Source organism: Mustelus asterias, unplaced genomic scaffold, assembly GCF_964213995.1.
Source record: "Mustelus asterias unplaced genomic scaffold, sMusAst1.hap1.1 HAP1_SCAFFOLD_244, whole genome shotgun sequence".
Lineage (NCBI taxonomy): Eukaryota > Metazoa > Chordata > Chondrichthyes > Carcharhiniformes > Triakidae > Mustelus > Mustelus asterias.
This window is the reverse complement of record NW_027590215.1, coordinates 143,795-170,451: the sequence shown is the minus strand read 5'-3', so window position 1 is coordinate 170,451 and position 26,657 is coordinate 143,795. Positions and strand designations below refer to the sequence as shown.

General features: G+C 46.6%; 1 protein-coding gene across 1 annotated transcript in view; it reads left to right on the top strand.

The window, feature by feature from the left end:
* The window catches only part of LOC144485908 (uncharacterized), a 95,055-nt gene extending 80,182 nt beyond the window's left edge, over positions 1 to 14,873 (top strand). Inside the window, exons 8-9 of the mRNA XM_078203975.1 lie at positions 12,296 to 13,501; positions 14,841 to 14,873. Of these exons, the coding sequence (XP_078060101.1) occupies positions 12,296 to 13,501; positions 14,841 to 14,873 (1,239 nt within the window). The remainder of the gene's footprint in view (positions 1 to 12,295; positions 13,502 to 14,840) is intronic.
* Positions 14,874 to 26,657: the final 11,784 nt, after the last annotated feature.

The following is a 26,657-nucleotide window of genomic DNA, read 5'->3' as shown; positions in this document are numbered from 1 at the left end:
GTGAGAGAGGAGTGAGGTTAGAGTGTAAGAGAGGTGGAAGGTAAGGTGTGAGTGAATGCCTGGAGAGAGAGAGAGACAATTCAGTGAGTGTGAGAGAGATGAGAGATGTTGAGCGATTGAGTTTCTGAGAGAGAAGAGATGTTAGTGAGTGAATGTCTGAAAGAGAGGAGAGCAGGTTCACACCCAGGGGTCACTGAGAATGATCAAAATAAGGAGATCACCCAGAAAACTGCCAACAGGAAACTTCAGCTGAACACATCACTCATTCTTAAATGGTCAGTCAGGGCTCTGATGCTGCTCAGCTTCTCTCTGTTCTGTTTATAATGGTTAAAGGCTGATAGGAGTGAGGTTTATTTCAAAGGATAGTGTATGGGAAGCACACATCAACAAAACTGAGAATTCTTGGACACACACTGCAGCTCCTTCTCTATCTGGGAATCAAATTGTTGTCTCATTGTCCCAGCAGTTAACAGGCTCCTTTGAACGTCTCCAGCTCCTCCTTTAATGCAGACTTCAACCAATTTATTTGAAGCCAGTTTCTGTTCAATAAACCAGGACTGACACACACACGCATTAAAATGTTTTAGACTTTTTTTCATTTTTAGCTTAGAAACCTAAACCTGCCGTTTCACTCTCAGTCAGGAATAGATCCCAGTTTTACACCAATCTTTGACAGCACGTTTCCAGCATTCACCATTGTTCTTCCTGACTCTAAACACAGTTGTAAAGGAGCTTCTGTTCCGTGTCTAGGAGCTCTGAACCATGGAAAAGAACGACTGGGACACATTTTTTACACACCTCAGGATTCACCCACGCGGGGACTTTGCTGTCAGTGAAAAGTGACGAAAAAGACCAAAGTGCTGTTTGTCCCTCTCAGCGAGATCCTGAAGGACTGTGTCAAGAATGAAGTTCTGTTCCTACTGTATGATCCTCCCTCAGATTGCCCTTTCTGAGCTCCAGCCTGGTGACGTTAAACACTCAAATGGAAAAGACAAAAATCTACAACAATGATTCAATCAAATGTCTATTTCACATTTATTCAGAATATCAAACCTCAACAGAAGAAAAAAGTCAGACTGAACATGATTCAGACCTGGATATGATTAACAGCATCAATAAGTGTAGAATCCAAACCTTGCAGTCCCTTGTGAACTCGCCGGTGTGTTAGCAGGTGGGATGACTGAATAAATCCCTTTCCACAGACATTACAGGTGAACGGCCTCTCCCCAGTGTGAACTCGCTGGTGTTTCAGAAGATAAGATAAATGAGAAAATCCCTTCCCAACGACAGAGCAGGTAAATGGCCTCTCCCCACTGTGAACTCTCTGGTGTGTCAGCAGGTTGGATGACTGACTGAATCCCTTCCCACACATGGAGCAGGTGAACGGCCTCTCCCCAGTGTGAACTCGCTGGTGATTCAATAGGTTGGATGAACGAGTGAATCCCTTCCCACACACGGAGCAAGTGAATGGCCTCTCCTCACTGTGAACCTGCTGGTGTGTCAGAAGGTTGTATGAACGGGTGAATCCCTTCCCACATTCAGAGCAGGTGAACGGTCGATCCCCTGTATGGAGCTGCTGGTGTATCAGAAGGTTGGATGAATTAATGAATCCCTTCCCACAGTCTGAGCAGGTGAAGGCCTCTCCCCAGTGTGAATTCTCTGGTGGTTCAATAGGGCAGATGGACGGCTGAATCCCTTCCCACACACACAGCAGGTGAATGGCCTCTCCCCAGTGTGAGTATATTGGTGCATCAGCAGATCCTTTTTGTTTTTAAAGCTCTTCGCACAGTGGGAACAATTAAAAAGTTTGTTATCAGAGTGAACAAGTTGATGTGTCTGCAGGTGGGATGACTGAATGAATCCTTTCCCACACACAGAGCAGGTGAATGGTCTCTCCCCAGTGTGAATACGTTGGTGCGTCAGCAGATCTTTTTTGCATTTAAAACTCTTCTCACAGTCAGAACATGTAAACATTCTCTCATCTGTGTGAACAAGTTGGTGTGTCACAATGTGGGATGAGCGAGTGAATCCCTTCCCACACACAGGGTAAGTGAACAGCCTCTCCCCAGTGTGAACCCGTCGGTGAGTCAGAAGGTTGTATGAATGGGTGAATCCCTTCCCACAAACAGAGCAGGTGAACGGTCTCTCCCCAGTGTGACTGCGCCGATGAACTTCCAGTTGTGATGGGAAACCGAATCCCTTCCCACAATCCACTCATTTCCACGGTTTCTCCATGGTGCTGGTGTCCTTGTGCTTCTCCAGGTTGGATGATCAGTTCAAGCCACATCCACACACACAACATACACGTAGTTTCACCCTGCTGTGAACTGTGATGTTTTTTCAGGCTGTGTAACTGGTTAAAGCTCTTTCCACATTCAGTTCACTGGAACACTCTCACTCGGGTGTGTGTTTGTCTCGATGCTTTTCTGGTCATACTGATGTTTAATTTATTTGCCCACAGGCAGAACAGACAAATATTTCTCTTTCTATATTCAAAGACCAATGATATTCAGCTCCGAAGGAACTGAATGACTTTGTCAGATGTGATGTCCGGTTTGAGTTTTCTATCTGCCAATCTTTCACTTCCAATATCCTGTAAAAACAGTTTAGAAAAGTCATCACTGTCAGAACACGATACAAACTCTGAACAGACAATTCTAGTTTCTCTGGAGCATTTTTTCCTTTCTTGTTCCCCCAAATCAGTAAATCCCCGTCCCACACACTCTCCCTCCTCCCTGGGCTGAAATCCAAACCCATCTCACCATTTCTTTCCTCCACTCCCAGTTTTCTCCCTCCCTCTCCTCTGTCTGGGTTCAGTTCTCCAGCTGCTGTCTGCAGACTGACAATAAAACCAATGGGTCTTATTGGGGATGTTGGGGCCTCCGGCGGGTGTTTGTGAATCCTCCCCGCCCACCTCCCAGGGTTTCCTTCCTTCACAGAGATCAGAGTCCTCATTGATTTGAGGCCAAAGTGTAACCTCTTATTTATTGTCCCCCTCCCCCATCCTCTGATGTGAACCATCCTCCAGTGGCTGAGCCAGGATGGGGCCGTTAACCTGGGCCTGTTCCCGGGAGGGAGGGAGGGAGAAGCCCCGCAGCTGCAAACCAGGGAGCTGACAATGATTCTGAAGGGTTTGCGGATCCACAAAGTGTTTCCAAATCCTCCCAGCCACCGCCTAACGCTGACTCCGCTTCTCCGGGACAAACAAGCGCCAAGGACAGCAATGACAATGCGCATGCTCCAGATCACAATGCCCGGGGACTGATTGACGGCAGTTCCGGGCCAATAGGAAGAGGGGGGTGCTGGAGGACCGAGCGGGAATGGCTGGTCCTCCAACCAATCGGAGTGAATGAGGGGCGGGGCTGGAGGACCGAGCGGGAGCGGCTGGTCCTCCAACCAATCAAAGTGAATGAGAGGCGGGGCTGAGCCCGGATCTCTCTCATTGGCTGAAACTCTGCATCATTGTGAAAGCTGCTTTGTGTCAAACTCCAGGAGAAAACTGGACCTTTCTGTTTGTGGCTTCAAACAGATGAGCGGAAAGGAAGGGATCTGAAAAGCAGCAGACACCAGGTTATTCTGGGAGAAATAGCACCTCTGCAATGTTTACATGTTTACATGTAATTTACATGTTTACATGTTAGAGCTCCGAAAGCTTGTGTGGCTTTTGCTACCAAATAAACCTGTTGGACTTTAACCTGGTGTTGTTAAACTTCTTACTATGTCAAGTTTTACACAGCACACGGGCAGCCTGTGGTTTCACCCTGGATGGAGAATCTCCGAATTGCATCATTCAAATCACTCCATGGAATTCTCAGGAACCACATTGTTTGTTTGGAGAGGAAGGCTTGTAGTACAGTTAATGAAAAGCAGCACACAGCTAAACACAGAGGCCCACACACTCTCTCCCGCAGTCACACACAAACGGACATCTTCTCAATGCACAGAAACCCACGTATATCAACAGGTACATGCACACAGGATATATGCAGATATACTCCACGATACACACATACACTCATGGATACACTTACTCACACACAAATATACACACGGGACACTTACTGTCCTTTGGGGCGGACAACGCTCACCCATCTGTCTAATATTCGGGATAAAGCCACAAAGTTCAAGAAATTTCGGGAAAAATGACCCTCCAAGGACAACGAGCAGTCTTGACCATCCAATATTCTACCTTCTTCTCTGAAACAGAATCTTACATTCAGCACAGAAACAACAACAAACACTAACATTGAACATTCCGTTCCCACCCTATGTTATCAGGCCCATTTGGAGATAGTAGACAATGCAGAATATCTCAGGATAATTGCAGCCACTAATTTTCCTTTTGTAATTACAGAAATGCTCATCCTCTCATATTGATCATCTAGTTGTTGAAGGAAATAGTGATCGTCTCGTTATTGAAGGAAATTCTAAGACAGTTTACAAGGAGAAACAAAATCTCATGTTATTGTAACTCTGCAGTCCAATATTCCCTTGGCCCTAATCCTTGCTGCTCGAATCTGATAGGATTAGATGTATTGCACAATACCTAGCAGGTGCCATTGACATTGTACATCTTCGCTATCAATAATACTCCTAACTTAGTATCATCCACAAACTTACTAACCATGCATTGTACATTCACATCCAAATTTGTTTTGATTTGATTGGATTTATTGTCAAATATATACACTGAAAAGTATTGTTTCTTGCGCGCTATACAGACAAAGCATAACATTCATGCAGAAGGAAAGGAGATAGTGCAGAATGTAGTGTTACAGTCATAGCTAGGGTGTAGAGAAAGATCAACTTAGTGCGAGGTAAGTCCATTCAAAAATCTGATGGCAGCAGAGAAGAAGCTGTTCTTGAGTCGGTTGGTATGTGACTTCAAGATTTTATATCTTTTTCCCGACAGAAGAAGGTGGAAGGTGGACACTGACCTACACAAGAAAGCCAGATACGATCGAAGGAGATCCATCAAAGATGCGAAAAGACAATACCAGACCAAGTTAGAGTCCCAGGCTAGCCACACCGACCCCAATTATGGCAAGGTCTGCAAGACATAACAGGCTACAAGATGAAGGCATGTAAAATTGCCGGCTCCAACGCACCCCTCCCTGATGAGATCAATGCATTCTACGTCCGTTTTGAGAAAGTGGTCAGCGAGAGCATGCCCTCCACCCTGGAAGCCCTGGATGAACCTGTATCTGGGGGTCACCACTTCAGATGTCAGAGCAGCTTTCTTGAAGGTCAACCCACGGAAAGCAACTGACCCAGGTGGGGTACCCGGAAATGCACTCAGATCCTGCATGGATTAGCTGGCAGAGGTATTCACAGACATCTTCAACCTCTCTTTACAAGAATCTGAGGTCCCCATCTGCTTCAAGAAGATGACCATAATCCCGGTACTTAAGAAAAATCAAGCAGCATGCCTTAATGACTATCGGCCGGTGGCTCTGACATCCATCATTATCAAGTGCTTCGAAAGGTTAGTCATGGCACAAATCAATTCCAGCCTCCCGGACTACCTGGATCCACTACAGTTTGCCTACCACCGCAACAGGTCCACAGCAGATGCCATTTCCCTGGCCCTACACTCAATCCCGGGACACCTAGATAACAAGGACACCTATGTCAGACTCCTATTTATTGACTACAGCTCAGCCTTCAACACTATTATTCCCACGAAACTCATCTCCAAACTCCGTGGCCTGGGCCTCGGCACCTCCTTCTCCGACTGGATCCTGAACTTCCTAACTCATAGACCACAATCAGTAAGGATAGGCAACAGCACCTACCCCACGATCATCTTCAACACTGGTGCCCCACAAGGCTGTGTTCTCAGCCCCCTACTATACTCCTGATACACCTATGACTGTGCGGAGAAATTCCCCTCCAATTCAATTTTCAAGTTTGATGATGACACCACCGTAGTGGGATAGATCTCAAACAATGACAAGACAGAGTACAGGAATGAGATAGAGAATCTGGTGAACTGGTGCGGCAACAAAAATCTCTCCCTCAATTTCAACAAAACAAAGGAGATTGTCATCAACTTCAGGAAGCGTAAATGAAAACATGCTCCTTTCTACATCAATGGGGATGAAGTAGAAAGGGTCGAGAACTTCAAGTTTTTAGGTGTCCAGATCACCAACAATCTGTCCTGGTCCCCCCATGCCGACACTATAGTTAAGAAAGCCCACCAGCGCCTCTACTTTCTCAGAAGACTAAGGAAATTTGGCATGTCAGCTACGACTCTCACCAACTTTAACAGATGCACCATAGAAAGCATTCTTTCTGCTGTGTCACAGCTTGGCATGGCTCCTGCTCTGCCCAACACCGCAAGGAACTACAAAAGGTCGTGAATGTAGCCCAATCCATCACGCAAACCAGCCTCCCATCCATTGACTCTGTCTGCACTTCCCGCTGCCTCGGCAAAGCAGCCAGCATAATTAAGGACCCCACGCATCACGGACATTCTCTCTTCCACCTTCTTCCTTTGGGAAAAAGATACAAAAGTCTGAGGTCGTGTACCAACTGACTCAAGAACAGCTTCTTCCCCGCTGCTGTCAGGCTTTTGAATGGACTTACCTTGCATTAAGTTGATCTTTCTCTACACCCTAGCTATGACTGTAACACTACATTCTGCACCCTCTTCTTTCCTTCTCTATGAACGGTATGCTTTGTCTGTATAGCGTGCAAGAAACAATACTTTTCACTGTATGTTAATACATGTGACAATAATAAATCAAACCAAATCAAAATCAAATCAAAGAGGGTATGCCCGTGGTGCGCGGGGTCCTTAATTATGCTGCTGCTTTGCCGAGGCAGCGGGAAGTGTAGGCAGAGTTAATGGATGGGAGGCTAGTTTGCGTGATGGATTGGGCTTAATTCACGACCTTTTATAGCTTCTTGCTGTATTGGGTGAATAACAAGGCTCCCAACACCAACCCCTGAGGCACGCCACTAGTCATAGGCCTCCAAAGATATGAAATACATTCAGGGCCAGAAAGGAGAAGTTTGTTTTTCAGAGTGGAGGGAAGTTTTCAGCAGTGTGACCCCCAGGGCTCAGTGTTGGCACCATTGCTCTCATTGATACATATTCATACCTGGACTTGGAACACAGGACAGAACTTCAATTTTTTCACAGGATTCAAAACTCAGATATACGAGAAATAGTGAGGAGGATAATAACACTTCAGGAGAACATAGAGAGATTGGAAGAAATGGAAAAATAGATGGAAAGGTTAATAACAAACTTCAGGAGGACAGAGACTGGGGAAAATGGAGATATAGGAAACAGTGAGGAGAACAGTAACAAACTTCAGGAGGTCAGAGAGATTGGCAAACCTGGCAGACACATCGCAGATAGAACGTATATATCATACTGCTTGGAACATCTTACATCCTTAACAACTCTGGGAACATTGTCTGTATGATCAGGATGGTGCTACATAAAGCCAATGGGAAATTGATTTAGAAATAGTCTAGGGAAGAAAGCAATAGGGGAAACAGCAGTGAGAGAAACAGCAGTGAGAAAGGACACATGAACACAAGACTGAGGTTGGTTGACTGCTGGAGTGATAAAAAACTGGGTGACATGAAATATCGATCATTAATAGTACTGGAATAAATGTGTCTTGGAGACAATTAGCTAAAATAAATGATTAAAATACATGTGCGATGTAATAAACATGGAATATACAAACAAAGTGCATTTATTGTGTTTTCCTAGCTGAGGGTGCCAAAGGATCTGCAGTTTCACAATCAACACTGTTACGGAATGTTTTACACCATTTTTCAGTGCCATTGATTTATGTCGGTAAAATCTGTGCATTTCTGTGTTGATTATATGGGAATAACAGCAATGTTTTGGGATTAAATTGGAGACACAACTATCAAAATGTCAGCAATCAGCTATTTTAAGATAGGGACAATTAACACTCCTTTGAAACGTTTTGATTATTGTTCAGGTGCTATAAAAATGCAAGTAATATCCTGTGGAAAAAGACTGAATTCCCTGTCTGAGCTCAGAACAGACGATACAGTCACACAGCAGATTGACCACTCAGCAGCTGAATGTGGGAAGAGAAGCACTCGATCATCCCATTTACTGACAGAACAGCTGTTGGAGAGAGACCACTCACATATTTCACGTTAGTGAGCTCGTTTTGTTATTTTCCCAACTGTTCACACATTAAGGATTCAAAGGCTTTCATGCATGGACAGCATATTCTTATGGGAGAGACGCTGTTTATATGTTTCAAGTTTAAAGTTTGTTTATTAGTGTCACAAGTAGGCTAACATCAACACTGCAATGAAGTTACTGTGAAAATCCTCGAGTCGCCACACTCCAGCGCCTGTTCAGGTGCACTGAGGGAGAATTTAGAATGGCCAATGCACCTAATCAGCACGTCTTTTGGACTGTGGGAAGAAACCGGAGCACCCAGAGGAAACCCACGCAGACACAGGGAGAACATGCAAACTCCACACAGACAGCGACCCAAGTTGGCAATTGAACCTGGGCCCCTGGTGCTGTCAGGCAGCAGTGCTAACCACTGTCCCATGTATAGGTAGAGATTCACTTGTTAATCACACCTGCCGAAATATTAGTGAGTTCATTTGTGACTATCATGGATGTTTACAATTATTTCCACCGTTTTGCTGATTCTCGATTTCTGACAGTTCCAAGCCCCCTTCTTTGAACTTGGATAATAGACCTTGCATTTTAATTTCTATGTTCCCTAATTTTATTAATGGTCCTTCAGCGCCGTTTTTCACCCAATAATCACAGAGAAATCACTCCAACTCGATTTTCAAGTTTGCTAATGAACCTCAGTAAAGCCAAAGAAAAGCCAAGCAGCATGCCTTAATGACTATCATCCAGTGGTTCTGATATCCATCATTATGAAATGCTTTGAAAGGTTAGTCATGGCACGAATCAATTCCAGCCTCCCGGACTGCCTGGATCCACTACAGTTTGCCTCGCACCGCAACAGGTCCACAGCAGACGTCATCTCCCTGGCCCTGCACTCAACCCTGGAACATCGAGATGACAAACACACCGATGTCAGACTCCTATTTATTGACAGCTCAGCCTTCAACACCATTATTCCTACAAAACCCATCTCCAAACTCCGTGGCCTGGGCCTCGGCTCCTCCCTCTGTGATTGGATCCTGAACTTCCAAACCCATAGACCACAATTAGTAATGATAGGCAACAACACCTCCTCCAAGATCATCCACAACACTGGTGCCCCACAAGGCTGTGTTCTCAGCCCCCTATTACACTTCTGATACATCTGTGACTGTGTGGCCAAATTTCCCTCCAACTCGATTTTCAAGTTTGCTGACGACACCACCGGATGGTGGGTCGGATCTCAAACAATGATGAGACAGAATACCGGACTGAGATAGAGAATCTGGTGAACTGGTGCGGCAACAATAATCTCTCCCTCAATGTCAACAAAATGAAGAAGATTGTCATTGACTTCAGAAAGTGTAGAGGAGAACATGCCCCTGTCTACAGCAATAGGGACAAAGTAGCAAGGGTTGAGATCTTCAAGTTTTTAGGTGTCCGGATCACCAACCTGTCCTGGTCCAACACTATAGTGAAGAAAGCCCACCAACTCCTCTACTTTCTCAGAAGACTAAGGAAATTTGGCATGTCAGCTACGACTCTCATCAACTTTTACAGATGCACCATGGAAGTCATTCTTTCTGGTTGCATTACAACTTGGCATGGCTCCTGCTCTGCCCAAGACCACAAGAAACTACCGAAGATCGTGAATTAAGCTCAATCCATCACGCAAACCAGTCTCCCATCCTTTGACTCTGTCTACACTTCTGGCAAAGCAGCCAGCATAATTAATAGCCCCACGCACCCCGAACATTCTCTTCTCTTCCACCTTCTTCCGTCAGGAAAAAGATACAAAAGTCTGCAGTCACATACCAACCGACTCAAGAACAGCTTCTTCCCTGCTGCCATCAGACTTTTGAATAGACCTACCTTGTCTTAAGTTGATCCTTCTCTGCATCCTAGCTATGACTGTAACACTACATTCTGCATCCTCTCCTTTCCTTCTCTATGTATGATATGCTTTGTCTATATAGCGCAAGAAACAATACTTTTCACTGGATACTAATACATGTGGGAATAATAAATCAAATCAAAAAACTATTTGTTCTGTTCAATGGCGGGGTGTTTACCCAGCATCGCTAGCGGCGGTGAATGTCTCCTATCCACACGAGAGCACTGCGCAGGCGCAGTACTGCCCCTTGTCTGGAGCATGCGCATTGGGAGTGCTCGGGAAAGGAAGTTGCTTCTTTCTTGTCTCTACAACGGGTAAGGTAGCGGCGTGTCCGAGCGATCGTAGGGCGCAGGGGGGTGATCGGAAAAGCTTTATAAATACCAAGTGAAACCATTAAACCCCGAATAAGAAGCTCGAGGCCAGCCCCGCGGTTGTCCGGAATCACACTGCTTCCAGCCGTTACAGACCCTGGTTAAACAGCCGCCATCTTGAGAGGGGGCAGTGTGCAGCGGTGCGCATGCGTGGACAGCCCTGTCAGCAGGAGGAGAGAATGTTGCTCAGAGTCTGACAGCTCAGAAAGAATGATCCTGTCTGTGCCAGCCAGCAAACAGCTAGCTCGCATTTTCCAGCACTTGATCCATGGCCTCGTGTGCTGTGGTGTTTCAAAAGCCGTCTACATTGAATACAGGAGTTGGGACGTCTTGTTGAATTTGTACAAGACATTGGTAAGGCCACACTTGGAATACTGTGTACAGTTCTGGTCACCCTATTATAGAAAGGATATCATTAAACAAAAAAGAGTGCAGAAAAGATTTACTAGGATTCCAATGGGACTTAATGGTTTGAGTTATCAGGAGAGCTGGATAGACTGGGATTTTTTTCTCTGGAGTGTCGGAGGCTGAGAGGTGACCTTATAGAGGTCTATAAAATAATGAGGGGCATAGATCAGCTAGATAGTCAACATCTTTTCCCAAAGGTAAAACTAGAGGGCATAGGTTTAAGGTGAGAGGGGAGAGATACAAAAGTGTCCAGAGGGACAATTTGTTTCACTCAGAGGGTGGTGAGTGTCTGGAACAAGCTGCCAGAGGTAGTAGTAGAGACAGGTACAATTTTGTCTGTTAAAAAGCGTTTAGACAGTTACGTCGATAAGATGGCTGTGGAGGGATATGGACCAAACGTGGGCATTTGGGACTAGCTTAGTGGTTTAAAAAAAGGGCGGCATGGATGAGTTAGATTCCTGTTTCCATGCTGTAAACCTCTATGACTCAATGACATACTTTTTACTTGTGAGATTTCCTGCCTCTACCACCTTTCCTCTGTTTCTCTCTCCACAGATTCTGACCAGAATTCTCTGGCCATTCATGCCGGTGGGATTCTGCATTCCTGCTGGCAGCACACCCCCGCCCATGGGTGTCCCGCCGGCGTGGGGTGATGTTCATGGGAATTCCCATCGACAGCAGTGGGACCAGAGAATCCTGCTGCTAGCAAACATCGCGCCTTTTCCCGTCCGCGGGAAACACACTGCGGGAGGCCGGAGAATCTTACCCACTGTCTGACCTGCTGAGTATTTCCAGCATTTTTTCTGTTTATTTCAGATATCCAGCAGCTGCAATATTTTGATAGTATTTTATTGTAGGCATTGCTCACAGAACCAACTTTAGAAACAAGATTGACCAATTATGAAACAAAAACAAAAAGCTGGAAAATCTCAACAGGTCAGACAGCATCTGTGGAGTTGGAGCCAAAGTTTGAAACGTTGGCTCTGTTCTCTCTCCACAGATCAGCTCCTCTGATCCTTCTTGGGGGTGGAGTTTGAGGGATTGGAAGATTCTGTCAAGGTTCTGGTTAGTGATGGGTAAATAAAATCCCTATACTTCACCTCCTGCCTCTCCAACATCTTTCTCTCTCCTCCCATAGATCCAATCGTCATGTGTAGACCCACACCTCCCTTCCCTGAAGGGCATTGGTGAACCAGTTGGGTTTTTGTGAATATTGAGCAGTTTTCATGATCACGTTTTCCTCCTGCTGGCCCCACAAATTACCACATTCATTCAGCTCAATTTCTCAACCTGCCTTTGTGTTTTTGTGAACTCTCTCTCACTCCCTTTTTTCTGTTTTAAATCACAGGATTGTAGAAGAGGAGGATTTGCAATCGGGAAACTCAAATCAAACATCACACCAGAATCTGAGAATTGTCCAATTTGTCATAATCTGAATATCATAGGACTTTCAACATGGAAGGAAAAAGCACCATTCACAGTGGAGAGAAACTGTACACGTGTTGTGTGTGTGGACAAAGATTCAGCCAATCATCTGCCCTTTTGAAACACCAGCGAGCTCACACTGGAGGGAGGCTGTTCATTTGCAGTGTTTGTGGGAAAGGATTTACTCGATCATTTACCCTTCTCAGACACCAGCGAGTTCACACTGGGGAGAGGCCATTTACCTGCTCTGTGTGTGGAAAGGAATTCACTCAGTTATCCTGCCTGCTAACACACCAACACACTCACACTGGAGAGAGGCTGTTCACCTGCTCGGAATGTGGGAAGGGATTCATTAATTCAACTAATTTGCTGACACACCAGCGGGTTCACACTGGAGAGAGGCCTTTCACCTGCCCTGCATGTGGCAAAGGATTCATGAATTCATCCAACCTGCAGAGACACCAACGAGTTCACACTGGGGATACTCCGTTCACCTGCTCTCAGTGTGGGAAGGGATTCACTCAGTCATCCCATCTGCAGAGACACCAGCGAGTTCACACTGGGGAGAGGCCATTTACCTGTTCTGATTGTGGGAAGGGATTCACTCAGTTATCTCACTGGCTAAGACACCAGCGAGTTCACACTGGGGAAAGACCATTCACCTGCTCCGAGTGTGGAAAGGGATTCACTCAAGCAAATGACCTACTGAGACACAAACGAGTTCACACTGGGGAGAAGCCATTCATCTGTTCTGTGTGTGGAAAGGGGTTCACTCAATCAAATGACCTGCTCAGACACGATCGAGTTCACACTGGGGAGAGACCATTTACCTGCTCTGAGTGTGGGAAGGGATTCACTCGGTCATCCAACCTATTGGATCACCAGAGAATTCACACTGGGGAGAGACCATTTACCTGCTCTGAGTGTGGGAAGGGATTCACTACCTCATCCAGCTGGCAGGGGCACAAGCGAGTTCACACTGAAGCAAGAACTTTGACCTGCACCGAGCCTGGGAAGGGAGTCACAATCTCATCCAGCCAGCAAGGACACCGGAGAGTTCAGACTGAGGGAAGTTCAGTTACCTGTACTGAGTCTGGAAAGAGAGTCATTCAGTCATCCAACCAGCAGGGACACTGGAGAGTTCAGACTGAGGAAAGTCCCGTTACCTGTACTGAGGGAAGTTCAGTTACCTGTACTGAGTCTGGAAAGAGAGTCATTCAGTCATCCAACCAGCAGAGACACCAGAGAGTTCAGACTGAGGAAAGTCCCGTTACCTGCACTGAGGGACGTTCAGTTACCTGTACTGAGGAAAGTTCAGTTACCTGCACTGAGGGACGTTCAGTTACCTGCACTGAGGAAAGTTCAGTTACCTGTACTGAGGGAAGTTCAGTTACCTGTACTGAGGGACGTTCAGTTACCTGTACTGAGGAAAGTTCAGTTACCTGTACTGAGGAAAGTTCAGTTACCTGCACTGAGGGACGTTCAGTTACCTGCACTGAGGAAAGTTCAGTTACCTGTACTGAGGAAAGTTCAGTTACCTGCACTGAGGGACGTTCAGTTACCTGCACTGAGGGACGTTCAGTTACCTGCACTGAGGAAAGTTCAGTTACCTGCACTGAGGGACGTTCAGTTACCTGCACTGAGGAAAGTTCAGTTACCTGTACTGAGGGAAGGCCAGTTACCTGTACTGAGGAAAGTTCAGTTACCTGTACTGAGGAAAGTTCAGTTACCTGTACTGAGGAAAGTTCAGTTACCTGTACTGAGGAAAGTTCAGTTACCTGTACTGAGGAAAGTTCAGTTACCTGTACTGAGGAAAGTTCAGTTACCTGTACTGAGGGACGTTCAGTTACCTGCACTGAGGGACGTTCAGTTACCTGCACTGAGGAAAGTTCAGTTACCTGTACTGAGGGCAGTTCAGTTACCTGCACTGAGGGAAGTCCAGTTACCTGTACTGAGGGACGTTCAGTTACCTGTACTGAGGGACGTTCAGTTACCTGCACTGAGGAAAGTTCAGTTACCTGCACTGAGGAAAGTTCAGTTACCTGTACTGAGGGAAGTTCAGTTACCTGTACTGAGGGACGTTCAGTTACCTGTACTGAGGAAAGTTCAGTTACCTGCACTGAGGGAAGTTCAGTTACCTGCACTGAGGGAAGTCCAGTTACCTGCACTGAGGGAAGTCCAGTTACCTGCACTGAGGGAAGTCCAGTTACCTGTACTGAGGGAAGTCCAGTTACCTGTACTGAGGGAAGTTCAGTTACCTGTACTGAGGGAAGTTCAGTTACCTGTACTGAGGGAAGTTCAGTTACCTGCACTGAGGGAAGTCCAGTTACCTGTACTGAGGGAAGTTCAGTTACCTGTACTGAGGGAAGTTCAGTTACCTGCACTGAGGGAAGTCCAGTTACCTGTACTGAGGGAAGTTCAGTTACCTGTACTGAGGGAAGTTCAGTTACCTGCACTGAGGGATGTTCAGTTACCTGCACTGAGTCTGGGAAGGGAGTCATTCAGTCATCCAGCCAGCAGGGATGCCACAGAGTTCGCACTGAGGAAAGTCCAGTTACCTGCACAGAGTCTGGGAAGGGATTCATTCCATTATGTAATCTGCTGACAGACGAGCGAGACGACACCGCTGAAAGACCTTTGAAATGTCCAGACAGTGGGACTTGTTTTCAAAGTTCTGTGGAATTGGTGTCCCATCAATGTGTTCACACTGACGAGAGACTATTCAGGTGCTCTCACTGTGGGGCTGCGTTCATGCGATCGTCTGACCTCACTGAACACCAATGCACTCACTCTGGGGAAAGGCTCCTCACTTTGCCCAGGTGTGGAAAGGGATTCACTCAGTCATCCAACCTGCTGACACGCCAGCAAGGTCGCAATGTGAAGAGGCAGTTCACTTGTCCCGAGTGTGGGAAGGGATTTACCCAGTCAACCAACCTGCTGAGACACCAGCGAGTCCACACTAGGGAGAGGCCATTCCTCTGCTCCGAGTGTGGGAAGGGATTCACTGAGTTATGCAACCTGATGACACACCAACGGGTTCACACTGGGGAGAGGCCCTTCCTCTGCTCAGAGTGTGGGAAGGGTTTTATTAATTCCACCAACATGCTGCGACACCAGCGAGTTCACACTGGAGAGAGGCCGTTCACCTGCCTCAATTGTGGGAAGAAATTCACTCAGTTACCACATCTACAGAGACACCAGCGAGTTCACTCAGGGGAGAGGCCATTCCCCTGCACTGTGTGTGAGAAGGGATTCGCTCAGTTATCACACCTGGTAAGACACCAACGAGTTCACACTGGGGAGAAACCATTCACCTGCTCCCAGTGTGGGAAGGAATTCACCCAGTCAAATGACTTGCTGAGACACCAGCGACTTCACACTGAGGAGAGACCATCCATGTGGCTCTGAGTGTGGGAAGAGATTCACTCAGTTATCCAGTCTGCTGAAACACCAGAGAGTTCACACTAGGGAGGTGCTGTCCATCTGCTCTGCATGAGAAAACGGATTCTCTCAGTCATCCTGCCTGCTTCGATTCACCAGTAATTTCACATTGTGCAAAACCCTTTAAATGCCGGGACTGTGGGAAGTACAATAAATGTTCCTGGGAACTGCAACATCTACATGTTCATACTGATCAGATACCGTTCAGGTGCTTTCACTGCGGATGCGTCCAAGAAATCATTTCAACTTACAGTACACCAGAACTTTCACAGTGCGGAGAGCCTCCACCTGCCTTGAATGTGGGAAGGAATTTGCTTATTTATCCCATGTGCTGAGATACCAGCGAGTTCACAATTAACTACAGTGATCAGACTTTGCTGTTGATCATGTTCAGGATTGAATTATGTTCATTGGGGTCTGTTTCTGTTGACGTTAGTAAACCCCACCCTAGTTGTAGGGGCTGATCCTCTTGCTAAAAGTCAAATAAATCAACTTTGCATCTAATAAGCTTGTACTCTTTTTACTATCTCCGACATCAAGTCAGAAGGTCTCTCCCCTCCCCCGTCTCCTCCATCCTCACCTCCAACAAAAAGTGTGAGGAGCTCATGGAGCTTCTCTGTCACTAAGATTGAGACAATCTGATCAGCTGCCTCTGCTGCTTCCCTCCCTTCCACTGGCCCATTGGGCTGAACGGCTTCTCCAGTTTCCCCTTGTCTGAGCCCTGAACCCACATCTTCCCCCAGTTTCTCTCTCATATCCCTTCATGCCCATCTTGTCCATCAGACCCACCGTGTGCTCAAAGGGCTGAATGGCCATCCTCTGTGCTGTAACAATTGGCCATCAACCCCAAATTGCTGATCGCCAAACTTACCCACATAAACTGGGATTGTTCTCACTTTCCAGGTGTTACCGTGACTCCATTAAATATTTGAAATGGGAAACTAGCAAACAATGGTGTGTGGGTTTGTTACTGACATATTGACAGAGGTTGATTGTCAGGATGGACATGAACAATCATCACACGGTGTGAATGGTCGGAGCTGGAACTTGGGCTTTGTACCCTATGGTGAAATTTTTCAGAGTGAGGTAGGGGGAGGGGGTGGGGGGCGGGGAGGAAGGAAAGTGGGGTTGGGGTTATAATCAGATCAGCCATGATCATATTGAATGATGTAATAGCCTCGAAAAGCTGGGTGGCCTGCTCCTAATTCGTATGTGCATATGTACTTTTTCAGAGAATCCCTACAATGCAGAAGGAGGCCATTCTGCCCATCGAGTCTGCACCGACCACAATCCCAACTAGGCCCTATCCCCACTTACCCATGCTAATCCCCCTGACACTAGGCTCAATTTAGAATGGCCAATCAACCTAACCTGCACATCTATGGACTGTGGGAGGAAACCGGAGCATCCAGAGGAAACGCACGCAGACACGGTGAGAATATGTAAACTCCATACGGACAATGACCCAAGGACTGAATTGAACACGGGTCCCTGGTGCTGTGAGACAGCAGTCCTAACCACTGTGATGACCTATGGTAGGATCTCATCCTCACTTTCCCACATTCAAACAAAGACTAACTGAGAGTCCATCTGTAATGGCAGCCAGATTGTCCACAATCCCCCGCGCTGTAGAAACTGTTCTATCTGCCGCAGGCTGGCCGGGTGGATGGCGCATGCTCGGTCATTGACAGGTCACAATACCCGAGTGATTGACGGCAGCTCCGGACCAATAGCAAGAGGGGGCGGGGCTGGAGTACCGAGCGGGAGCGGCTGGTCCTCCAACCAGAGTAAATGAGGGGCGGGGCTGAGCTCTGCATCATTGTGAAAGCTGCTTTGTGTCAAACTCCAGGAGAAAACTGGACCTTTCTGTTTGTGGCTTCAAACAGATGGAGCCCTGTGGGTGCGGAGCAAACAGATGGAGCCCTGTGGGTGCGGAGCAAACAGATGGAGCCCTGTGGGTGCGGAGCAAACAGATGGAGCCCTGTGGGTGCGGAGCAAACAGATGGAGCCCTGTGGGTGCGGAGCAAACAGATGGAGCCCTGTGGGTGCGGAGCAAACAGATGGAGCCCTGTGGGTGCGGAGCAAACAGATGGAGCCCTGTGGGTGCGGAGCAAACAGATGGAGCCCTGTGGGTGCGGAGCAAACAGATGGAGCCCTGTGGGTGCGGAGCAAACAGATGGAGCCCTGTGGGTGCGGAGCAAACAGATGGAGCCCTGTGGGTGCGGAGCAAACAGATCAACATTCGTTACTGAGATAGATTCATTCAACACAGACAGCAGGGATTAATTCAGGAAATTACACAGTGCAGTGAGAAAGGAAATTCAGTGCCAGGTTTGAGGAGCTGGGACTTGCAATCGAAGGTTTGAAAAAAGAAAAAAACTGGAGTAAGGAAGGAGAAAATGACAATAAACTGAAGATGAATTTACATTCCTGGGTGTCCTTTATCCCGAATTTTAATCACTCCACCATTGGTAGCCGTGTTTTCAGCTGCCTGGACCCCAAACTCTGGAATTTCCTCCCTGAACCTCTCCATCTTTCCACTTCACTTTCCTCCTTAAAGACTCTCCTTATAACTGATCTCTTTGACCAAGACTTTGGATCATCTGACCCAATATGTCCTTATGGTTCTGTGAAACTGCTTAGGACATTTTATTAAGTGAAAAGCTCACTACAACTAAAAGTGAGATCTGATCACTTGCTGAGTGAGTCTGTGTAAATATAGCTCAGATAGACACAGCTTGTGTCAGAGTTTAGTGAGATCTGATCACTTACTGAGTGAGTGAGTCTGTGTTAATGTAACTCAGACACAACTTCTGTCATAATTCAGTGATATTTAATCACTTACTGTGTGATATACATATATATCAATTGCATGGCTATGTCAAAACATATATCCGGATATATGAATTAGGAGCAGGAGTCGGCCACTCAGCCTGGTCTGTCATTCAATAAGATCATGTCTGGTCTGATTGTAACCTCAACTCCATAAACCCACCAACCTCAATATCCTTTCACCCCCTTATTTATTGTTACGATCCTTGACCAGACCCCAGGATACAAGGAGAAATCCAGTTAAAATAGATAATATTTGAGACAAGACATTTAAGTATTATAGAATCCCTACAGTGCAGAAGGGGGCCATTTGGCCCATCGAGTCTACACCAATCACAATCCCACCCAGGCCCTATCCCCGTAACCCCACTAGCTCTGCTAGACCCCTGACACTAAGAGGCAATTTAGTATGGACAATCCACCTAACCTGCACATTTTTGGATTATGGGAGGAAACCAGAACACCCGGAGGAAACCCACGCAGACATGGGGAGAACGTGCAAACTGCACACAGACAGTGACCCAAGGCTGGAATCGAACCTGGATCCCTGGCACTGTGAGGCAGCAGTGCTAACCACTGTGCCACCGTGCCGCCCATGTTTAGCAAATGAAGAAAGGCACAAGATTCCACAGATTCAGAACAAACAAAATAAACTTTACTATGCAAGGTAGGAGAGGTAAAAAATTTACAATATAAGAACATAAGAACATAAGAAATAGGAGCAGGAGTAGGCCATCTAGCCCCTCGAGCCTGCCCCGCCATTCAATAAGATCATGGCTGATCTGACGTGGATCAGTACCACTTACCTGCCTGATCCCCATAACCCTTAATTCCCTTACCGATCAGGAATCCATCCATCCGCGCTTTAAACATATTCAGCGAGGTAGCCTCCACCACCTCAGTGGGCAGAGAATTCCAGAGATTCACCACCCTCTGGGAGAAGAAGTTCCTCCTCAACTCTGTCTTAAACCGACCCCCCTTTATTTTGAGGCTGTGTCCTCTAGTTTTAACTTCCTTACTAAGTGGAAAGAACCTCTCCGCCTCCACCCTATCCAGCCCCCGCATTATCTTATAAGTCTCCATAAGATCCCCCCTCATCCTTCTAAACTCCAACGAGGACAAACCCAATCTCCTCAGCCTCTCCTCATAATCCAAACCCCTCATCTCCGGTATCAACCTGGTGAACCTTCTCTGCACTCCCTCCAATGCCAATATATCCTTCCTCATATAAGGGGACCAATACTGCACACAGTATTCCAGCTGCGGCCTCACCAATGCCCTGTACAGGTGCATCAAGACATCCCTGCTTTTATATTCTATCCCCCTCGCGATATAGGCCAACATCCCATTTGCCTTCTTGATCACCTGTTGTACCTGCAGACTGGGCTTTTGCGTCTCATGCACAAGGACCCCCAGGTCCCTTTGCACGGTAGCATGTTTTAATTTGTTTCCATTGAGATAGTAATCCCATTTGTTATTATTTCCTCCAAAGTGTATAACCTCGCATTTCTCAACGTTATACTCCATTTGCCATATCCTCGCCCACTCACTCAGCCTGTCCAAATCTCTCTGCAGATCTTCTCCGTCCTCCACACAATTCACTTTTCCACTTATCTTTGTGTCATCTGCAAACTTCGTTACCCTACACTCCGTCCCCTCCTCCAGATCATCTATACAAATGGTAAATAGTTGCGGCCCGAGTACCGATCCCTGTGGCACGCCACTAGTTACCTTCCTACAACCGGAAAAACATCCATTTATTCCGACTCTTTGCTTCCTGTCGGATAGCCAGTCCCCAATCCACTTTAACACACTACCCCCAACTCCGTGTGCCCTAATCTTCTTCAGCAGCCTTTTATGGGGCACCTTATCAAATGCCTTTTGGAAATCCAAAAACACCGCATCCACCGGTTCTCCTCCATCAACCGCCCTCGTCACATCTTCATAAAAATCCAACATGTTCGTCAAGCACGACTTTCCCCTCATGAATCCATGCTGCGTCTGATTGATCGAACCATTTCTATCCAGATGCCCTGCTATCTCCTCTTTAATAATGGATTCCAGCATTTTCCCTACTACAGACGTTAAGCTGACCGGCCTATAGTTACCCGCCTTTTGTCTCCTTCCTTTTTTAAACAGCGGCGTAACATTAGCCGTTTTCCAATCAACCGGCACTACCCCAGAATGCAACGAGTTTTGATAAATAATCACTAACGCATCCACTATTACCTCTGACATTTCTTTCAATACCCTGGGATGCATTCCATCCGGACCCGGGGACTTGTCCACCTTCAGTCCCATTAGTCTACCCAGCACTGCCTCTCTGGTAACATTAATCGTATTAAGTATTTCTCCTGCTGCCAACCCTCTATCGTTAATATTTGGCAAACTATTTGTGTCCTCCACCGTGAAGACCGACACAAAAAACGTATTTAAAGACTCAGCCATATCCTCATTTCCCACTATTAACTCCCCCCTCTCGTCCTCCAAGGGTCCAACATTCACTCTAGCCACTCTATTCCTTTTTATATATTTATAAAAACTTTTACTATCATTTTTTATATTAATTGCTAGCCTAGCTTCATAGTCTATCCTTCCTTTCTTTATCGCTTTCTTAGTCTCTCTTTGTTGTTTCTTAAATTTTTCCCAATCACTTGTTTCTCCACTATTTTTGGCCACTCTGTACGCAGCTGTTTTTATTTTAATACTCTCCTTTATTTCCTTCGTTATCCACGGCTGGTTATCCCTTTTCTTACAATCCTTGTTTTTTGCTGGAATATATTTTTGCTGAGAACTGAAAAGGATCTCCTTAAAAATCCTCCACTGTTCCTCAGCTATCCTACCTGCCAGCCTGCTCTCCCAGTCTACCTTAGCCAATTCATCCCTCATCCTATCATATTTCCCTCTGTTCAAACAGAGGACACTGGTTTGAGACCAAACTTTCTCCTCTTCCATCTGAATCAGAAATTCGACCATATTGTGGTCACTAGACCCAAGAGGGTCCTTCACAATAAGATCCTTAATTCTACCTACCTCGTTACACAATACCAGATCCAAAATAGCTCGTTCCCTCGTCGGTTCCGTAACATGCTGTTCAAGGAAACTATCCCGACAGCATTCTAAGAACTCTTCCTCCATTCCACCCTTACCGACTTGAGTCTGCCAGTCAATGTGCATGTTGAAGTCCCCCATGATTATTGCCGTTCCGTTTTTACACGCATCCCTTATCTGCTTGTTTACAGCCCTCCCTACCTCAACATTATTATTTGGGGGCCTATATACCACACCTACTAGTGTCTTTCTCCCTCTACTATTCCTCATCTCTACCCATAACGATTCCACGTTTTGTTCCTCAGAGCCTATGTCATCCCTCAGTACTACCCTGATATTATCTCTTATTAATAGCGCGACCCCACCACCTTTTCCTTCCTGTCTATTCTTCCTAAACGCCTGATACCCCTGGATATTCATCTCCCAGTCCTGGTCACCTTTCAGCCACGTTTCTGTAATGGCCACTAGATCGTACCCACTTGTGCTGATTTGCACCATCAACTCATTCACCTTGTTCCGAATGCTTCTGTATGTGTATTTTATTCTCTGACATTCATGGTAAATGAGGTACATGTGAATTAACAAACTGTGGTCGGACACATCACACTGTAAAATAAAATGACAGATGCAATCAAAATCAATTCCATGGATTTCTCCACGACCTTTCCAGACATCAGACCCGCTGTGAGTCAACCAATCTCACGAAAGCTTTACCTTTCTCATGAGGGTTTTCCAACAGCATCTTTGAATATCTCTCCATGGAATTGTCTCTAAACATTAGCCCCAGTCAGATGCTTTTAATAATTGCCCACCTCAGAGAGTTTCAATCTCAGCTCCTGAAATTCTTTCTCCCTGGATTCCGGAGTACACTCAAACACCAGCTTTCAAACATATTTTGAGATCTCTTGTCGTGCCAAGCAGAATATCGCTACTCCAAAGGGACACCTTTGCCCCAATGGCCCTCTTTACTTAAAGTCTGCTCCCCACAGTCTTTCTCCAACTTTTTAGACTCAACTTTACTGGGACCTCAGCCTATCTCTGTGGTATTTCTTGGCTATCAAACTCCCTGAAGCTGCATCAAGAAGTACTGATCACTGACCCTTGAAATGATCTGGTGACCCCCCAACACTCCCAGAAGGTTCCACTCTTGTTACCAGGCAGCAACCATCTCCAGATGTTTAACAATCTCCAGATGTTTAATTTAGAAGCCAGGAACACAATTAATTAAATTCCGGACATTATCGAGAATCTATCTACCTCTGTTTTGAAAATATGCAAAGACTCTGCGTCTACTGCCTTTTGAGGAATAGAGTTCCAAAAGACTCACGATCCATTGAGAGAGAAAAAAGTCTCCTAATCTCTGTCTTAAATAAAAGACTCTACATTTTTATATGGTGACTCCTAGTTCTAGATTGTCCAACAATAGGCAACATTCTCTCCACATCCGCTCTGTCAAGTTGTCTTTTACACTTCTAAGCTCCAGCTCAGAGAAGCTGAGTCTGTCCAACCTTTCCTTTTGCAGGATATTAGAGAGTGAGGATTTGCAGACAGAAAACTCAAACAAAAATCTTAACAAGATCTTACAGCAGGGGCTCCCGAACCATGAACTGTGTCCCTGGTGAGGTCACGGGCTGAGGTATTGGTGTCGTGACCTTTGGGGCAGCAATGGTAGTTGTGGGGCAGAGATTCAGCTTGGACAGTCCTGCTTTGAGGCTCCATGACCTGCATGCAAGTGTTCTTGCTGCTGGTTCACGTGTCCAGAGAATGAAGTCTCAGGCCTGAGGCCCCATCACTGCCTCTGTCATAAAGACCAGTGAACAACTGACTGCTGCTCCACCCCTCACTGCTCTCTCAACTCGTTCCTCCCAGCATTTCCACAATTCTTACCAACTCTGCCCTGCCCCCACAACTCTTACACCACCCCCACCCCAGTCTCACTCTGATGTCTGTGTTCTGTGGACGAGGTTTCAACTAATCACCCGATCTGGAGAGAAAAAGGAAACCCTGCAAAGAATCTGGAGAAGGCTGAGAGATCAGATCTAGGACAGGAGAATGTCAGAGACAGATTGGCTAGGTGGAAGGGAGAGAAGCAGCAGAGGCATTGACTCAATCTCAGTGACAAAGAAGCTCCATGAGCTCCTCACAGAGGAAGAGCCGTTCAAAATGAGATATTCAAAAGATTCAATACGCTGTGCATTTAACACAAAGCTGATTTACTTGACTTTTATCCATAATAAAAGGGACGGCACAGTGGTTAGCACTGCTGCCTCACAGCACCAGAGACCCGAGTTCAATTCTGGCCTTGGGTGACTGTGTGGAGTCTACACGTTCTCCCTGTGTCTGCGTGGCTTTCCTCTGGATGCTCCGGTTTCCTCCCACAGTCCAAAGGTGTGTGGATTACGTGGATTGGCCATGCTAAATTGCCCCTTAGTGTCAGGGGGATTAGCAGGGTAAATATATGAATTTACGGGGATAGGACCTGGGTGGGATTGTTGTCAGTGCAGGCTCGATGGGCCGAATGGCCTCCTTCTGCACAGTAGGAATTCTATGACTCTCTGATTCTTTAAACATTAAGCACTCCAACTGGAGCTGGGATTTACTAATATCAACTGAAACAGATCTCAGTGAACTCTGTTCAGTCACTACTGTAGTTACTTGTGAACTTGCTGGTGTCTCAGGAGGGTGGATGACTGAGAAAATCTCCTCCCGCATAGAATAGGTGAATGGCCTCTCCCCAATCTGAGCCTGCTGGTGTGTCCGCAAGTTGGATAACTGAGTGAATCCCTTCCCACACACAGGGCAGGTGAATCGCCTCTCCCTCGTGTGAACTTGCTGGTGATTCAGCAGGGTGGATGACTGAGTGAATCCTTTCCCACTCACAGAACAAGTGAATGGTCTCTCCCCAGTGAGAGATTCCTGATGTGTCTGCAGTGGGGTAAACAAGTGAATCCCTTCCCACACTCAGAGCAGGTTAATGGTCTCTCCCCAGTGTGAATCCACTGGTGCAGTGAGTTTGGTTAATCATCGGAATGTGACGCATGGTGAGAGCATCTGAACGGTCTCTCGTCAGTGTGAACAAGCTGATGATGCCTCAGGTCCCAAGAACTTCCAAAGTACTTCTCACAGTCTGGGCATTTAAAAAGTCTCTTCCCAGTGTGAACTCGCTGGTGTGGCAGCAAGGTAGATGAACTAGTAAATCGCTTCCCACAGTCGGGACAGGGGAATGGCCTCTCCCCAGTGTGATTGCGTCGATGAATTTTCAGCACCGACAGGTAACTGAATCCTTTCCCACATTCCCATAGTTTCTGCCCAGTGTGACTTGTGTTTCAACAGGTCAGACGATTGGCGGAAGCCATTTCACCCACTGTCAGAATGAACATGGTTCAGTCCCGGATGTGATTAACAGCAGCAATAACAGCAGAATCCAACCCCTGTCATCACTTGTGAACTCACTGGTGCCTCAGCAGGTGGGATGAATCACTGAATCCCTTCCCACACAAGGAGCAGGTGAATGGTTTCTGCCCGGAGTGAACTCGCTGGTGTTTCAGCAGGTTCGAAGATTGAGTGAATCCCTTCCCACAGTCACGGCAGGTGAATGGTTTCTCCCCAGAGTGAACTCGCTGGTGTGTCAGCAGGGTGGATGAGTGAGTAAATCTCTTCTCACACTCTGAGCAGGTGAACGGCCTCTCTCCCGTGTGAACTCTCTGGTGTGTCAGCAGGGTGGATGAATCACGGAATCCCTTCCCACACTCAAAGCAAGTGAACGGCTTCAGCCCAGAGTGAACCCGCTGGTGTTTCTGCAGATTTGAAGACTGAGCGAATCTCTTCCCACACTGGGAACATCTGAATGGTCTCTCTCCGCTGTGAACTCGCTGGTGTGTCAGCAGGGTGGATAAATCACTGAATCCCTTCTCACACTCTGAGCAGGTGAACGGCCGCTCCCCAGTGTGAACTCGCCAGTGTGTCAGCAGGGTGGAGGAGTCTTTAAATCCCTTCCCACAGTCAGAGCAAATGAACGGCCTCTCCCCAGTGTGAACTCGCTGGTGTCTCAGCAGAAGGGATGGATTAGTGAATCCCTTCCCACATTGAGAGCAGGTGAATGGCCTCTCTCGACTGTGAACCTGTTGGTGTGTCAGCAGTGTGGACGACTGAGCAAATCCCTTCCCACACTTGGAGCAGGTGAATGGTCTCTCCCCAGTGTGACTGCGTCGATGAGTTTCCAGCTCAGACGGGGACCTGAATCCCTTCCCACAGTCCCCACATTTCCACGGTTTCTCCATGGTGCGGGTGTCCTTGTGACTCTCCAGGTTAAACAATCAGTTAAATCTCACATCAAACACGTGTACAGTTTCTCCTCACTGTGAATGCTGTGATGTTGTTTCAGGCTGTGTAACTGGTTAAAGCTCTTTCCACACTCAGTGCACTGGAACACTGTCACTCGGGTGTGTGTGTGTCTCGGTGCTTTTCCAGTCACACTGATGTTAGAATGGCCGAAGGTTTCACATCCGAGTGAATTGAGTGAATCAGATCTTGACGTGATGTTTGTTTTGAGATTTCTCTCTCAAAATTCTCCCCTTCTAATATCCTGTAAAAGGAGTTCACAAAAGTCACCACTATTAGTGTCGGATAAAAATTCAGAACAGACAGTTTTAGTTTCTCTGGAACAATCTGTCCTCTCATTCCCCCAAAGCTGTAAATCTGTCTATTTTTCCTCCATTCTCAGTCTGTTGTCCCTCCAACACTCCTGAAGATGCTAATTCATGTTGATTGACAGATCAATACATAATGCTTCCTGTCCTCAACACAGAGACCATAACATCATGGAAAGTAGGAGGCATAGACCATTCGGCCCATTGAGCCTGCCGTTCCATTCAATAAGATGATGGTTGATCCGATTGTGCCCTTAACTCCACGTTCCCGCCTGTCGGCCATAACTCTTGTGGATAACAATCTGCCTAACTCAGCCTGACGCAGCCTCCACTGCTCCCTGGGGAAAATAATTCCAAAGACCCCCTGAGGGAAGAAATTTCTCCTCCTCTCCATTAGAAATGAGAAACCCTTTATATTTGGCATTAAGACCATAAGACCATAAGACATAGGA